Raw genomic sequence first — 17,452 nt, forward strand, 5'->3', positions numbered from 1 at the left:
CCAAAATATTGTGATTACAGATGTGAGCCGTGGTGCCCTACTGTAATAGACATCTTTAGTGTTCCGCAGTTATGAGTGAGGTCATCTTGCATCTGTGCATATTCTTCTATCACTTGCTGACATTAAAAGTTTTTTGTTTTTTTTCAGAGACGGAGTCTTTGTTGCCCAGGCTGAAGTGCAGTGGCGCAATCTTGGCTCACTGCAACCTCCTCCTTCTGGGTTCAAGCATTCTCCTGCTTCAGCCTCCTGAGTAGTTGGGATTACAGGTGTCAGTCACCATGCCCAGCTAATTTATTTATTTATTTTTTTATTTTTAGTAGAGACAGGGTTTCACTATGTTGGCCAGGCTGGTCTCGAACTCCTGACCTCGTGATCCACCCGCCTCGGCCTCCCAAAGTGCTGGGATTACACGGGTGAGCTACTGTGCCCGGCTGACATCAAAAGTTTTAACAGAAGTGTAGTTTAACGTAATATCTCAAGAGAAGCTTCACTGACTGTAACACCCATGTTTAGAGACCAGAGGTAGAGTAACAATACCTAAATGATGAAATAAAGACCTAAGTCTAATTTGCCCACAAAAGAATATTGAGTGCTAAAGCCTGGTGCAAATTCTTAACCCTGTGCTATTTTTTCTATTTGTTCTAATAATCTCACACAACGAGGTATAATTAATGAACAAAGAGGCAATACTCTAAATAAGGCTAATTTTAAAACCACATTATGCTTGATCCTACTTATCCCTGTTAGCCTCAGGGGCTTACCTAATTCCCAGAAAAGCAGATGGAATTGCCTCCAGAATTCGAAATCTAAACATAACTAGGGTCCTTCTTAAAGAAATGAGTAGGCCGAGCGTGTCGGCTGAGGCCTATAATCCCAGCACTTTGGGAGGCTGAGGCGGGCAGATCATCTGAGGTTGGGAGTTCGAGACCAGCCTGACCAACATGGAGAAACCCTGTCTACTAAAAACACAAAATTAGGTGGGTATGGTGGTGCATGTCCGTAATCCCAGCTACTCGGGAGGCTGAGGCAGGAGAATCGCTTGAACCCAGGAGGCGGAGGTTGCGGTGAGCCGAGATCGCACTATTGCACTCCAGCCTAGACAACGAAAGTGAACCTTCATCTAAAAAAAAAAAAAAAGACTACAGAAATGATACTGCGGAGATGGCCAGAGGGCCATTTCAAGACGTGAGATTTACCCTACAAAGTCATTGAAATGGTTTAGCTGGGAACAGACGCAATCCTCCTATAGTAGTGATCCTCAGTGTTGGGCTAGTGAAAGGTCCTACTCTCCGCCCAGGTTTGTGCTGCCACATGTCTGATTTCCATAATGGCCAGGGTGTTATGGTACGTAATGAGTATGTGCTTTATAAACAGGTGTTTCTACCTAAAATGCCAGTGGCATCTAGCTTGCAGAGAATTGAGGCCTGGAGGTTGAGAGGAGATTGGTTACACAGTTAGAATAATCCAAGCGAGCTGGGTGTGGTGGCATGCACCTGTAGTGGCAGCTATGTAGGAGGCTGAGGTGGGAGGATTACTTGAGCCTAGGAGTTCAAGATCCGCTTAAGCAACACAGGGAGACCTTTGTCTCTAAAAAGAAAAAATCCAATTAATAAATAGTTTAAAAAAGAGAATAAACCCAGGCGGGGTGGCACATGCCTGTAATCCCAGCACTTTGGGTGGCCGAGGAGGGTGGATCACAAGGTCAGGAGTTAGAGGCCAGCCTGGTCAACATGGTGAAACTCCGTCTCTACTACAAATACAAAAATTAGCTAAGCATTGTGGTGCATCCCTATAGACTCAGCTACTCAGGAGGCTGAGGCAGAAGAATTGCTTGAACCCGGGAGGTGGAGGTTGCAGTGAGCCGAGATTGTGCCACTGTACTCCGGTCTGGGCAACAGAGGGAGACTCCATCTCAAAAAAAATAATAATAATAATAATAATAATAATCCAGACAAGAACTGATAATGGCCTATAATAAAGTAGGAGCAGTTTGGCTGAAAATCCATGGGTGAGATCCAGAGCTGTTAGGAGGCAGATCAACAGGATACAATACCTGATTCTCTGTTGTGAGAACTGTGAGGTGAAGAATGAAGTTTCCGTATTGCCAACCTGGATATGGAGCCACATACTGACATGAGCGTGGGGGCAATTGAGAAGCCTAATATCCAAGGGTCAGTGGAGTTGGCAGCTCAGTATATGGGTCTCACAGACAATTCGGAACAGAGGGACATCAACAACTCTTTTGCCTTCTCTGTGTCCTTAGAAACACATAGAAGACCATCTACAAGATCAAGGATCATTTCTTGCATCATTTCTTAGTATCTCACGTGCAAACTTCAGCTTGGTGACTGAGAAAGAGTTCACCTGCCCTGTCTCAGCCATCCATCATTTCAGAATGTGGAACTAAAGACGACTTCACACGATTTTCCCATTGTGAAAGTGTTTTATAAACGAGGATGCAAAATATACTGCAAAGCATTAATATCAGTAATTGCAAGAAAAAGGCAAATTTTGGTAAAACTTTCCACCAGGAACAACTTAGTCACTGCTGATGACTGCTACTGTCTCCCTGAGAATTTTGGTGGATTCACAGTAACGGCACTGATCTTTCTTAGAATTAACCAAATCTACATGGTATTCACACATGCTCTTATTTAGAAGCTAATATCCACTTTGTGTGTGATGCACACTTCTTGCTTCTCCATGTTGCTTTTGGGGCATTTGTTGCCTGCTAGCACATCTCCAGAGGGAGGGAGGGACCAGGTGGGGAGGGGGACTGGAGTTGGGCGGGGGTCAAACAGCAGATGGTGTATTTTTCAGCTCTTGGCTCGCTCTGGCTGGCTGCCTTCAGACCTTGCCTTATTTGCATCTCTTATCTAACTGGAAAGAGAAAAAAATTATTCAGTTCATTTTCTTTCTTTTCTTTTTTTTTTAGATGGAGTTTCACTCTTGTTGCCCAGGCTGGAGTGCAATGGCGCAATCTTAGCTCACCGCAACCTCTGCCTCCTGGGTTCAAGTGTATCTCCTGCCTTAGCCTCCCGAGTAGCTGGGATTACAGGCACGTGCCACCACACCCGACTAATTCTTGTGTTTTTAGTAGAGAGGGAGTTTCTCCATGTTGGTCAGGCTGGTCTTGAACTCCTGACCTCAGGTGCTCTGCCCACCTCAGCCTCCCAAAGTGCTGGGATTACAGGCATGAGCCACTGCACCTGGCCAGCCCATTTACTTTTGTTAAAAAAAAGAAAAAAGAAAAAAAAACAGAAATGGCAAAATGCTAGGAAGAGTTTCCTACACAGTATGATGGTAGCAGAAAGGGCCCTGGAATTGGGAAATTTGCACTCTATAATTACCACTAAGAAGTTGTGTGAAGGCCAGGCACTGTGGCTCATGCATGTAATCCCAGCACTTTGGGAGGCCAAGGTGGGAGGATCACTTGAGCCCTGGAATCCGAGACCAGCCTGAGCAATATAGTGAGACCCCGTCTCTACAAAAAATAAAAAAATTAGCCAGCTGCGGTGGGGTGTACCTGCAGTGCCAGCCACTCTGGAGGCTGAGGCAGGAGGATCACTTGAGCCCAGGGAGGTCAAGGCTACAGTGAACCCATGTTCACACCACTGCACAGAGTGAGACCCTATCTGAAAAAAATCAAGTTGTGTGACCTTGGCAAATTACCTAATGTCATTTCATCTTTTCATCAGGATCCTTGCTTTTAATAAGGAAGAGCATACAGGTGGACTCTTTAAAAATAATTTAGGGTATAGCCGGGTGTGGTGGCTCACGCCTGTAATCCCAGCACTTTGGGAGACCGAGGCGGGTGGATCACGAGGTCAAGAGATCAAGACCATCCCGGTCAACATGGTAAAGCCCCGTCTCTACTAAAAATACAAAAAAATTAGCTGGGCATGGTGGCACATGCCTGTAGTCCTAGCTACTTGGGAGGCTGAGGGAGGAGAATTGCCTGAACCCAGGAGGCAGAGGTTGCGGTGAGCCAAGATCGCGCCATTGCACTCCAGCCTGGGTAACAAGAGCGAAACTCCATCTCCAAATAAATAAATAAATAAATAATAATGATTTAGGGTATTTGTTACTTTCTGCTACATTTTATTTTGTGTTGGCAGATTACGAAGGCACTGAGAAAAAAAGACAGGGAGATTTAGAATAAATCCCAGAGCTTCCCACACCTGGACTGTTTCTAAGAGTTCATGCATGGATCCGCACCGTGCCCACAGCTCATTAAGGAGCCCTTGCCACAAAGGAATAATCACACCACAGTCGGCACAAATGCCTTCGCAGCCCTTCATGAGCTCCTCTGGTTATTAGAATTCTGAGAAGCAAGAAGAGCCAAGACAGGACAGAAGCAATATGGTCACGCTGCGCTGCTCAAAGTATGGCTCCCGGCATCAGCGCCACCCAGGAACCTGCATCATAGCAGAAGTGATACAGCCAGGCTGCGCTGCTCAAAGTATGGCTCCGGGCATCAGCGCCACCCAGGAACCTGCATCATAGCAGAAGTGATACAGCCACGCTGCGCTGCTCAAAGTATGGCTCCGGGCATCAGCGCCACCCAGGAACCTGCATCATAGCAGAAGTGATACAGCCACGCTGCGCTGCTCAAAGTATGGCTCCGGGCATCAGCGCCACCCAGGAACCTGCATCATAGCAGAAGTGATACAGCCACGCTGCGCTGCTCAAAGTATGGCTCCCGGCATCAGCGCCACCCAGGAACCTGCATCATAGCAGAAGTGATACAGCCACGCTGCGCTGCTCAAAGTATGGCTCCCGGCATCAGCGCCACCCAGGAACCTGCATCATAGCAGAAGTGATACAGCCACGCTGCGCTGCTCAAAGTATGGCTCCCGGCATCAGCGCCACCCAGGAACCTGCATCATAGCAGAAGTGATACAGCCAGGCTGCGCTGCTCAAAGTATGGCTCCGGGCATCAGCGCCACCCAGGAACCTGCATCATAGCAGAAGTGATACAGCCACGCTGCGCTGCTCAAAGTATGGCTCCGGGCATCAGCGCCACCCAGGAACCTGCATCATAGCAGAAGTGATACAGCCACGCTGCGCTGCTCAAAGTATGGCTCCCGGCATCAGCGCCACCCAGGAACCTGCATCATAGCAGAAGTGATACAGCCAGGCTGAGCTGCTCAAAGTATGGCTCCCGGCATCAGCGCCACCCAGGAACCTGCATCATAGCAGAAGTGATACAGCCAGGCTGCGCTGCTCAAAGTATGGCTCCGGGCATCAGCGCCACCCAGGAACCTGTTCGAAACTGTGGCAATATAAAGCTATAGAAAGGATATAATAAGTGAATTTCCTTAATGACAGAATAAAGAGGTTAAGAGGTAAAAACGTTTTTCCGGGGCCGGGCGCGGTGGCTCAAGCCTGTAATCCCAGCACTTTGGGAGGCCGAGGCGGGTGGATCACGAGGTCAAGAGATCGAGACCATCCTGGTCAACATGGTGAAACCCCATCTCTACTAAAGATACAAAAAATTAGCTGGGCACGGTGGCGCGTGCCTGTAATCCCAGCTACTCAGGAGGCTGAGACAGGAGAATAGCCTGAACCCAGGAGGCGGAGGTTTCAGTGAGCCGGGATCGCGCCATTGCACTCCAGCCTGGGTAACAAAAGCGAAACTGTCTCAAAAAAACAAACAAACAAAAAACGTTTTTCCTTCCCCCTTTCCTTCGCCTGGGCAGCAGAGTGAAGAAGCAGAAGCTATTGCTTCTAGCTCATAGGAATGCTTGCGTATTTGGGAAAATATGTTTTCCTTTTCAACACAGTTTGGACAAAACTAGATCTAAAGCCAAACGTAAGTAAGTAGGCCAGATGAACAAGAAAAGCCTTGCCTTACACTTTTTGCCCGAGCTTTCTCTTTTTTTGCGAAATGAAAGGCTTCTCGCTTGCCTTTTTTATTCTTTTTCTTTTTCTTTTTTTTACTGAGACAGAGTCTCACTCTGTTGCCAGGCTGGAGTGCAATGGCACGATCTCAGCTCACTGCAACCTCCGCCTTCTGGGTTCAAGAAATTCTCCTGCCTCAACCTCCCGAGTAGCTGGGACTACAGGCACATGCCACCATACCCAGCTACTTTTTGTATTTTTAGTAGAGTTGGGGTTTTACCATGTTGGCCAGGATGGTCTCCATCTCTTGACCTAGTGATCTGCCAGTCTTGATCTCCCAAAGTGCTGGGATTACAGGTGTGAGCCACTGTGTCCAAACCCTCCCTACCTTCCTCCTTTCCTTCCTTCCTTCCTTCCTCCCCACTTCTTTCTTTCTTTCTTTTTTGAAACAAGGTCTCACTCTCTTGCTCAGGCTGGAGTGCAGTGGTGTGATTATGACTCACTGTAGCCTTGAGACCTCCCAGGCTCAAGCGATCCTCCCACCTCAGCCTCCTGAATAGCTGGGACCACAGGCACGTACCATCACACATAGCTAATTGTCATTACTTTTTTTTTTTTTTTTGAGACGGAGTTTCGCTCTTGTTACCCAGCCTGGAGTGCAATGGCGCGATCTCGGCTCACCGCAACCTCGACCTCCTGGGTTCAGGCAATTCTCCTGCCTCAACCTCCTGAGTAGCTGGGATTACAGGCACGCGCCACCATGCCCACCTAATTTTTTGTTTTAGTAGAGACGGGGTTTCACCATGTTGACCAGGATGGTCTGGATCTCTTGACCTCGTGATCCACCCACCTCGGCCTCCCAAATACTGGGATTACAGGCTTGAGCCACCGCGCCCGGCCTGTCATTACTTTTTGTAGGGATAAGATCTCACTATGTTGCCCAGGCTGGTCTCAAATTCCTAGGCCCAAGTGATCCACTCACCTCAGCCTCCCAAAGTGCTAGGAATACAAACATGAGCCACAACGCCTGGCCATGGGGACCTGTTAATTGCCTAGTACTGCTCAGACTTTATATATTGGGTGTTAATAATATTGGGAAGTAATAGGAAGAGCTTTGCTTTATAGTGAGTCACATGGGAAATTGAATCCTGGCTGTTTCTATTTGTCGGTAACTTCAGAAAAGTTATTTAGCCTCTCTGGGCCTGAGTTTTCTCATCTGAAAAGGAGACATGTTCGACAGGATTCTTAGGAGTCAATGAGACATGGTGCGTCGGGTGGCACGCGCCTGTAATCTCAGCAATCTGGGAGGCTGAGGCGGCCAGATCACTTGAGGCCAGAAGTTTGAGACCAGTCTGGCCAACATGGTGAAACCCTGTCTCTACTGAAAATACAAAAATTAGCCGGGCATTGTGGTACGCACCTGTAATCCTAGCTACTCCGGAGGCTGAGGCACGAAAAGCACTTGAACCAAGAAGGTGGACGTTGCAGTGAGCGGAGATTGCGCCACTGCTTTCTAGGCTGGGTGACAGAGTGAGGTTCTTCCTCAAAAAAAAAAAAAAAAAAAAAAATGCTGAGCATGGGGCCTCATACCTGTAATCCCAGCACTTTGGGAAGCTGAGGTGGGCGGATCACAAGGTCAGTAAATTAAGACCATCCTGGCCAACATGGTGAAACCCCAACTCTACTAAAAATACAAAAAATTCGGCTGGGCATGGTGGCTCACGCCTATAAGCCCAGCACTTTGGGAGGCCGAGGTGGGTGGATCACGAGGTCAAGAGATCGAGACCATCCTGGTCAATAAGGTGAAACTCCGTCTCTACTAAAAATACAAAAATTAGCTGGGCATGGTGGTGCACGCCTGTAGTCCCAGTTACTCAGGAGGCTGAGGCAGGAGAATTGCTTGAACCCAGGAGGCGGAGGTTGCGGTGAGCCGATATTGTGCCATTGCACTCCAGTCTGGGTAACAACAGCGAAACTCCGTCTCAAAAAAAAAAAAAAAAAAAAAAAAATTAGCCGGGCATGATGGCATGCACCTGTAGTCCCAGCTACACTGGAGGCTGAAACAGGAGAATCGCTGGAACTCGGGAGGCAGAGGTTGCAGTGAGCTGAGATCGTGCCACTGCAGCCTGGGCAAGAGAGAGAGACTCCATCTCAAAAATAAATAAATAAATAAATAAATGAGAGCACATAGCAGGCATAGCAGGCAGACACCCAATATGGGCTCTGCCTTCCCTCCCATTCAGCCTTTCAGTTGACAGTGCCTTCTTCACAAGGATCCATCTTCCCAACAGCTGGGGAAGTTTAGCAGGGTGGGTATGGCACATTTTCCAGAGAATAGCATAAGCCTGATTCACAAATTGAATAACCTTTTTATGTTCAAAAATATTTTGATCTGCCCGAAAACAAAACCAAATAATATCATTTCATCCTGGTCCATTTTTTTCCACACTAAAAATTGTCACAGCCTAATTTTTATCTTATTTAGAGATTTGCTAAAAGTTCAGTCAATATTCTTACTGTTATGTTAAAGGAGCTAGTTCTAGAAAAGGAGAATTAATTGATCTGTATCTTAATCAACTTTTTATTTGTTTAAAGACTTCTAACCTTAAATCTTGCTTTCTTGCAAATGCTCTAGAGTAATCCTTTGCTCTAGATCAAAACAGAGGAGTAAAACGAAGCAAAATGCAATTTAAATATTTGGAAGGTTCTGAAATTTGTCATGAAGATGCAAATGTCAACTTGAAGAATAGGTTGCATTCCATTACAATAAACTACACTCTACCTACAAATAATTTTCTTTTTTTTGAGACAGGGTCTGGCTCTGTCACCCAGGCTAGAGTGCAGTGGCACAATCTCAGCTCACACAAACTCTGCCTCCCGGGTTCAAGTGACAAGTGATTCTCACGCCTCAGCCTCCTGAGTAGCTGGGACTACAGGTATGTGCCACCACATTCAGCTAATTTTTGTATTTTTAGTAGAGGTGGAGTTTCACTATGTTGGCCAGGCTGGTCTCAAACTCCTGACCTCAAGTGATCTGCCTGCATTGGCCTCCCAAAGTGTTGGGATTACAGGCATGAGCCACCATGCCCAGCCTACAGATAATTTTGTTTTAGAATTCACTCCCAGTGAAGAGTGAAAAGAGGGCTTCCCCTTCCCCATCATAATTCCCAGCCAAGTTGCAGGAGCAGGTCCCCATATATACCACCCTCCCAACCATCCTTTTTTTTTTTTTTTTTTTTTTTTTTGAGGCACAGTCTCACTCTGTCCCTAGGCTGGAGTGCAGTGGCCTGATCTCAGCTCACTGCAACCTCTGCCTCCCAGGTTCAAGTGATTCTTCTGCCTCAGCCTCCAGAGTACCTGGGACCACAGGTGGGCACCACCACGCCCAGCTAATTTTTGTATTTTTATTAGACATGGGGTTTCCTCATGTTGCCCAGGATGGTCCTGATCTTCTGACCTCATGATCCAACTGCCTCGGCCTCCCAAAGTGCTGGGATTACAGGTGTGAGCTATGGCGCCTGGCCCATCCTCCTTCTTAAATGCCTAGATCTTCTTAAACATAGCAATGTTGTATTTTACCTGAAATCTGTGACTGAGACCTGAAATTTGGAACTGAAGGGTTTATTTGGATGCTTCAGGTCTTCCTTTTCTTGCAAGGTAAAATTTCAAAAGCACCAATGGCTAGCACCTGTAACAAGGAGAAGGTTGAGGTCCACTCTACTCTCCATTTTTAAATCATTATCCAAAGCTACCTTTTAATGGCCATGCTTTCTTCCCACTAAAGCCCTATTTCCTATGGTAAAAATCCTATAGTACTCTATACGATGTTTTTTAGCAACATCTGTTGAATGAGTGAGCCACTATGGATTCTTTTCTTTTCTTTTCTTTTCTTTTTTTAATAAAGACAGAGTTTCTCCATGTTGGCCAGGCTGGTTTCAAACTGCTAACTTCAGGTGATCCACCCGCCTTGGCCTCCCAAAGTGCTGGGATTACAGGCTTGAGCCACCGCTCCTGGCCAGGATTGTTTTCTTGGTGAGAGGAAATGTAATAGCACCAGTGTGTTAATAAGAGGTAGAACCAGAAGAATGACAGCTCAGATTAGTGCTGCTTATGTCATCACCTGGAATTTCCAAAGCTTGTTTAAATTAGTACCATCCCAAACTCAGAATAGTTTGCTAAATTTATACCCCTGGGACTGGAATAGGCACTGGGGATTCCAGGGTGGGGTGGGTGGGCTTCAGTATCTGCAGGTAGCTCTTCTCTTTGGGAGGAACCTGGAGTTCTGCATGTCTGCCTTGGTGGAGGAGGGGGCCACAAGCTGGTTCTAGGAGACCCTGATTCCACAGATGATTACCAGATGAACACAATGCCTGTCCTCCCCATCCATCAACTTGGGGAGCAGAAATGGGGCTGGCTGCTATCTTGCCCTCACCCACCACTATCCCTTGTGATCCCTATAACTTTCTGGTCTCCAAGACCCTGCCCTTTGGCTGCACCTTGTGTCTTTTCAAGGCTGCATTGGGGCGTCCTGGAGGGCTACAGAGGCACACTCTCATTTACCCTCTCATAGATATTCAGAAAGGTCAGCTTGGCACAAGGCTGTCATTTGACAGATGTGAAACAGTTTACTAAAAAAGACGTAATGGTTGGGCATGGTGGCTCATGCCTGTAATCCCAGAACTTTGGGAGGCTGAGGCGGGTGGATCATGAGGTCAGGAGTTCAAGACCAACCTGACCAACATGGTGAAACCCTGTCTCTATTAAAAATACAAAAATTAGCCAGGTGTGGTGGTTCGTGCCTGTAATCCCAGCTACTCAGGAGGTTGGGGCAGGAGAATTGCTTGAACTTGGGAGGCGGAGGTTGCAGTAAGCCAAGATCGCGCCATTGCACTCCAGCCTCCAGCCTGGCCAACAAGAGCAAAACTCCATCTCAAAAAAAAAAAAAAAAAAAAGACATAGTGGAAAGCCCTTTTTTGAGACGGAGCCTTGCTCTGTCACCCAGGCTGGAGTGCAGTGGTGGGATCTTAGCTCACTGCAACTTCTGCCTTCTGGGTTCAGGTGATTCGTCTGCCTCAGCCTCCCAAGTAGCTGGGATTGTGCCATTGCACTCCAGCCTAGGCTACAGAGCAACACTCCGTCTCAAAAATAAAATAAGGCTAGGCATGGTAGCTCAAGCCTGTAATCACAGCACTTTAGAAGGCCAAGGTAGGTAGATTACGAGGTCAGGAGTTCAAGACCACCCTGGCCAACACAGTGAAACCCTGTACTAAAAAAAAAAAATCCAAAAATTAGCCTGGTGTGGTGGCACGCCACCTGTACTTGGGAGGCTGAGGCAGGAGAACCGCTTGAACCTACGAGTCAGAGGTTGCAGTGAACTGAGATCACACCACTGCACTCCAGCCTAGGTGACACAGTAAGACTGTCTCAAAATAAATAAATAAATAAATAGCCGGGCGAGGAGGCTCACGCCTGTAATCCCAGCACTTTGGGAGGCTAACGCGGGAGGATCATGAGGTCAAGAGATGGAGACCATCCTAGCCAACATGGTAAAACTCCATCTCTACTAAAAATACAAAAATTAGCTGGGCATGGTGGTGCACGCCTGTAGTCCCAGCTACTTGGGAAGCTGAGGCAGGAGAATCACTTGAACCGGAAAGGTGGAGGTTGCAGTGAGCCAAGATTGCACCACTGCACTCCAGCCTGGGTGACAGAGTGAGACTTCATCTCAACAACAACAAACAAATAAATAAATAAAAATGTTGCGGCAAGGTGATCACGGCATCTTTACAGAGTTCACTCATTTGACTCCAACAAACTTATGACCCAAAGCAGTTAAGAACATTTTCATTTTACACGTATGGAAAATACCACTCAGGTTAGAGCAATTGCCCAAAGTTCTGCAGACAAGAGAAGACACAGCAATGATTCCTCAAGCACTGCTACACACCCCCTTCCTGTATCTCTTTGGGTTGACAAAGAGATAGAGATGAAATCATACACTCTTTTAATTAAATGTTTATTCAATGAAAGGATGTATAAAAACTTACAAATTTTGAGAACTCAACTATACATGAAATAGGATGACGGGATATTCAGTTTTTAACATATACATACAGTATAGCTATCAGCTACTCCCCTTCCCCTTCAGTCCTTATTTCTGGCTCCTGTTTTGTCCTGTGAGGCCCTTCTTTTATTGGCCTAAGGGAAGATTAATGAACAATTGTTACTGCTTTTGGGCCAGTGGAGAAAATTTCAGGCATTAAAAAACAAACAAACAAACAAAAAACCTGGAGAGTAAACATCAAAATCAAGTATTTTTCCCAAACAGCAATTAGATTTTTTTTGTCCTGATTTCTCTTTGCCATTTATTTTTGATGCTTCAATTAATGTTGCCAGTAAACTATCAGCATTGACTGTTTCAGTCATCAGTTACTACATCTTCTGCTCACAAATTCCCCTGTAAGATGAATATTCCTATATCCTTTCCCTGAAGTATATGCACTGATTTAAAAGTTAGTGTAAAACAAATTATCACTGGCAGCGGCTAGAAAATGGCAGGTCATTTTCTATTCAGAAAGACAATTTTTGAATTGTACATTCAAATTTGATTTTTAAAACAAATTTGTCAGAAACGAAAATACAGCATTTTGTTGTTGCTCAACTTGGAAAGCCAGCAATGAGATAAGGCAAGTGCATTCATTCACCTGTTTAGAGCAAGCACCCACGCATTTTTCTCTTACAAACACGCAAACTCACAGCTTGTCATGTTTCTGCAAAAATTAAGATTGCCATCACATTATTACTCTTTCTCCTTTGTGTTTTGTTAAAGTGGATTTCTTAAGTAATGATTTTTCTTAAGTAGACATAATCTCAAAGGACGCATTCTGAAGTAAGACACCTGCAGGAGGAATACTAAGAATGTTTTCTTGGGTTTAAAAGTTTCCCCACACCTTCTAGATTTTGCATAGTACTTCTAGATTTTGCAGAGTACCAGCTGTATCTCTGAGAAGCACGCTGTATTTTCTGACATTGTTTTTCTGAGAAGACTTTTTACCCAGGGAAAGTCATAATTTTAACTTACCAAATTGGATTCCAGCTGTTTTATTGTATACCCTTCATTAGTTCAAAGTATGCTTTTAAATTATCTAAAACCTGTCAAAATCTGTTTGAGTTTATAAGTATAATGACCATTATCTTTCAAATATCCCCTGCATGAAAGTCGATACATTCCAGGTTTATAATGCACAAAGCCTTGACAGAGGTGGGGCTAGGAGGCGGAAAAGGGGAAGAGGAGAAGGGAACAAGGACCTGTTTGTTTCATGCCATGGAGAACTATGGTTCTGAATTCAGGGAAGGGAAGGAAGACAGTCTTTGTAAAAATGACAGTTTTCTAAAAAGGTAAGTGACATTCAGTCTAGTAAGACGGTTTCCTGTTCCTTTTTGATGGAAGCTAACACTGGGTGGTCAGGCTCTGTTACTTCTGAGTCCCCACTGCCAAGGAGAATGGATCGCCCCTCGTCTAGGGCAAAGACGTCCGAGTTCTGGTTTTGGCATGAATGTTTAACAACCTCATTGGGAGTCGAGAATGTTTTGTCACACAAGTTGCATTTGTAGGGTTTGTTGGTTTGCACCAGCATGTTGTCCATCTGACTCCCTTCCTCAAATGTGCAGAGTTCCAGAGTCTGTTTATCTACCATGGTGTAGGTGTCGATGCTCTGGTTGAGGCACACGTGGCGGGCAGCCTGGTTGGCCCTGCAAAAGCTTTTGTCACAAGTGCTGCACTTGAAAGGCTTCCCGGTATGTATGTACATGTGTTCCCTCCAGTGGCTTTTCTGGATAAATTTGCGTCCACATATTGTGCACTCATACTTCCGCCTCTTCACCTCTCTCTCCTGGTCGGCCTGCTCCAGGTTGTCAATGTCAGCAATGTCTGAGGGGGGTGGGGTTTCCGACTGTTGCTGCCCGTCGATGATGGGCGAATCGGAGATGTGCTGCAGCTCACTGTCACTTATCATCCCGGCTTCAGGCACTTCCATGGCGTCTTTCCCGAGGTCCGCTGCATTGCTACAGAGAGTCAGGGGGACACGACTTTCTCCCTGTTGGCTGGATGTGAAAGGTACTCCTGTGTGGATCTGGAGGTGTTCACGTAAGCTGCTCCGAAGGGTGAAGCGCCGTCCACACAGGTGGCAGGCGTAGTACTTTGGAAAGCTCCCGTTCCTCTTCATGATGCTCGGCTTGACGTGGGCTATCGTGAGGGTTGCAGGCTGCTCATCAGAGGAAGATGCTTCCAGATTGGTCTCCTCCCCGGGAGGAGGGGGAGGAACAGGAGTGGAAACAAGTTCTGGAGACAGTGAGGTCTGCAGGGGGTCTGAGGGAGTCATATTTGTCCGATTTACCTGGGCCAGGTTTGAAGTCAGCTGGGAAAGCTGTGAGGCCTCTGGGACCTGCTCCTGGCTTATCCTGGAGGTCTGTGGCCTTGGATCTCGCCCAAGTTTTTCAGGTGCTGAAGTAATCTTGGTGGCTTGTCTCAGTTGATGATCTGCAATCTGAATGCCATATAATGAAGAAGCCAGCGGGAAAACTTGGTCAGGGTGAGAAAAGGCTCCCTGGCTGGCGAGGCTGGCTTCCTGGATGAGCGGGTAAGCGTGCAGAAACTTGATCCCCTGTTCTAATCGAACTGGGTCGATGAGCTGAGGTGCCATCTTCCCAGTGTACATCAAGTGTAAGAGATAGCTGAAGATGTCGGGCTGTATATCAGTTGGTTTCAAGCGGACACACTCACTGAAAGAAACAAGTAAAAAAACTGAGTAAATGCCACTCTAAGTGATAATACAAAGCCTGACCAAAAAAAATGAACACTTAAAAACACAGGAAACAAGAACATTTCCTATCCTTCATTGTTAGTAAGTTTCATGAAATGGGTTGAAATAATCAAGAGATGAAGTTCATGTTAAATAAATGTGACATTGTAATCCACAGATTCGTAGAGCAGTTTTTCTCCTAGTAAGCTAAATTAATCTTTTATTTTTATTTATTCATTTATTTTGAAACAGAGTCTAGCTCTTGTCACCCAGGCTGGAGGCCTCCACCTGCCAAGTTTCAAGCAATTCTCCTGCCTCAGCCTCCCGAGTAGTACAGGCGCCCACCACCATGCCTGGTTAATTTTTGTATTTTTAGTAGAGACAGGGATTCACCATGTTGGCCAGGGTGGTCTGACCTTAAGCAATCCACCCGCCTTGGCCTCCCAAAGTGCTGGGATTACAGGTGTGAGCCACTGCGCCTGGCCAAGTTAAATTAAGTATTATGCACTCTGTTTTTATTCGGAACTTCAGGAGTTCCTTATCAAATGCCACCATCAACACCAGCACTGCTTCTGGGATTTACAGGGATTCTTTCTCACTGGATTGTCATTCATTCTCATTTTACAGGAAAGGATTGAGGTTTAGAGGGGTTAATAAGCTGCTCAGTATCACGTAGTTGGTAAGCGGTGGAACTGGTATTTGAACTTGTTTGTCTAATTCCAAAGCCACTACAGCAAGATCCTTTAGAGAATCAAAACAATACTGTGTGGTAGATAAGGTGGATTTATTAAGTCCCATCTGACAGATATGGAAACTGAAGTCCCAAAAAGTTGAGTGATTTATCTAAGGCACCTAATGCAGTTGATGATGCTGTTGATTTTACAGCTTTAGACTCGACTGCTTCTATCATTTCAGAAACATCATCCTGATGAAGCAGCAATGATGAAGAGGTTCCCAAGAACTCTTCCCAGGCCACTGGTACTAACAAATTCCAATGCATCATTAGAAATCAATGAGGTCTATATCGACATATCACAAGACAGATATTATCTTCCACTGAGTGGATATTTTATAGATAATGCATTTCAAATTCAAAGACAGCTTCCTTGAATGCTTTTAGAATTTATAATTTTCTTTTATGATACTACGTTTTGTATTGTAACTTTATTTGGCTCTTTTAGCAATCATGTCCATTTTACTAACAAGTATTTTCTTTTCTTTCTTTTTTTTGAGATGTCACTGAGTGACAGAGACTGAAGTGCAGTGGTGCAATCCCAGCTCACCACAACCTCTACCTCCCAGGTTCAAGCAATTCTCCTGCCTCAGCCTCCCGAGAAGCTGGAATTACCAGCACATGTAGTAGGCATGTGCAACCACATCTGGCTAATTTTTGTAGTTTTAGTAGAGACAGGATTTCGCCATGTTGGCCAGGCTGGCTTCAAACTCCTGACCTCAGGTCATCCACCTGTCTTGGGCTCCCAAAGTGCTGGGATTATAGGTGTGAGCAACTGCACTTGGCCAATATTTTCAATATACTGAAATATTAACAGCATATCACACTCTTTTAAATTTAACATTTTTATTCCATTAAAAAAAGAAAAGTTGACCAGGTGCGGTGGCTCATGCCTGTAATCCCAGCACTTTGGGAGGCCGAGGTGGGAAGATCACTTGAGGTCAGGAGTTCGAGAACAGCTTGGCTACCATAGCAAAACCCCATTTCTACTAAAAATACAAAAAATTAGCCTGGCTTGGTGGTGTGCCTGTAATCCCAGCTACTCAGGAAGCTGAAGCAGGAGAATCACTTGAACCCAGGAGTTTGAGGTTTTGGTGAGCCGAGATCACGCCATTGCATTCTAGCTTGGGCAACAAGGGAAAAACTGTGTCTCAAAAAAAAAAAATGCGCACACACACACACACACACACACACACGCACACAGATCATTCATTTTTTTATTTGGAGTCCTTTTATATCCCTTTAAATAGGAATGCAAATACAGGTAGTCTTCGGATGGCTTTCAACAATACCATGTGTATACTGCAACACATTTAGATGCCTTGGGGAAGTTCAATATTCAAAACAGGGCTTCAGGGATTTTGAGTGCTGAAAAATTTACTAATGTAAATAATCAACTCCCAAGTGAAGAAATGACCAGGGGAAACTTTTCTAGGATCAGGTGGGCAGAGGAATTGGGAAACCAAAGGCCTTAGAGATGTAAATTACATCCTTTCTTCTGCTGAGATGAAACATTCCTCAAGGGAGAAGGAGGGGATAGAGTAGGGAGCCTGCAGCCAACTCTCTTCCCTCTTAAAGAGGCAAGAGTAGGGGCCAGGCACTGTGTCTCATGCCTTTATTCCCAGTACTTTGGGAGCCCAAGGCGGGAGGATCCCAAGGTTTGAACCCAGGAGCTGAAGACCAGCCCCAGGGAACATGGCGAGACCACCTCTACAAATAAATGGGGAGAAAAAAAAAGACCAGCCTGAGCAACAGGGCGAAACCCTATCTCTACAGAAAAATACAAAAATTAGCTGGGTGTACTGGCACATGCCTGTAGTTCCAGCTACTTGGGGGCACTGAGGCAGGAGGATGGCTTGAGCCGAGGTCGAGGCTGAGGCTGCAGTGAGCTGTGGCCACGACCATGCCACTGCAGTCCAGCTGGGGTGACAGAGCGAGACCCTCTCTCAGAGAAAAAAAAAAAAAAAAAGAAAAGGAAAGGTAGAAATCCAAAGATCGCTTTGATTTTTAGCATCCATGAAATGTACTAACAAGCAGAGTCCCTTTCCAGAACAACTTTGTTTTTTGTTTTTTA

General features: G+C 45.7%; 1 protein-coding gene across 6 annotated transcripts in view; it reads right to left on the bottom strand.

The window, feature by feature from the left end:
* Positions 1-11,846: 11,846 nt before the first annotated feature.
* ZBTB2 (zinc finger and BTB domain containing 2) overlaps positions 11,847-17,452 on the bottom strand; it is a 30,260-nt gene continuing 24,654 nt past the window's right edge. For all 6 annotated transcript variants that reach the window (XM_035296982.3, XM_002747112.7, XM_035296978.3 and 3 more), the window contains one exon: positions 11,847-14,625. In XM_035296982.3, the coding sequence (XP_035152873.1) occupies positions 13,254-14,561 (1,308 nt within the window). In that variant the 5' untranslated portion in view covers positions 14,562-14,625 and the 3' untranslated portion in view covers positions 11,847-13,253. The remainder of the gene's footprint in view (positions 14,626-17,452) is intronic.

This window comes from Callithrix jacchus, chromosome 4 (assembly GCF_049354715.1).
Source record: "Callithrix jacchus isolate 240 chromosome 4, calJac240_pri, whole genome shotgun sequence".
NCBI classification, from domain to species: domain Eukaryota; kingdom Metazoa; phylum Chordata; class Mammalia; order Primates; family Cebidae; genus Callithrix; species Callithrix jacchus.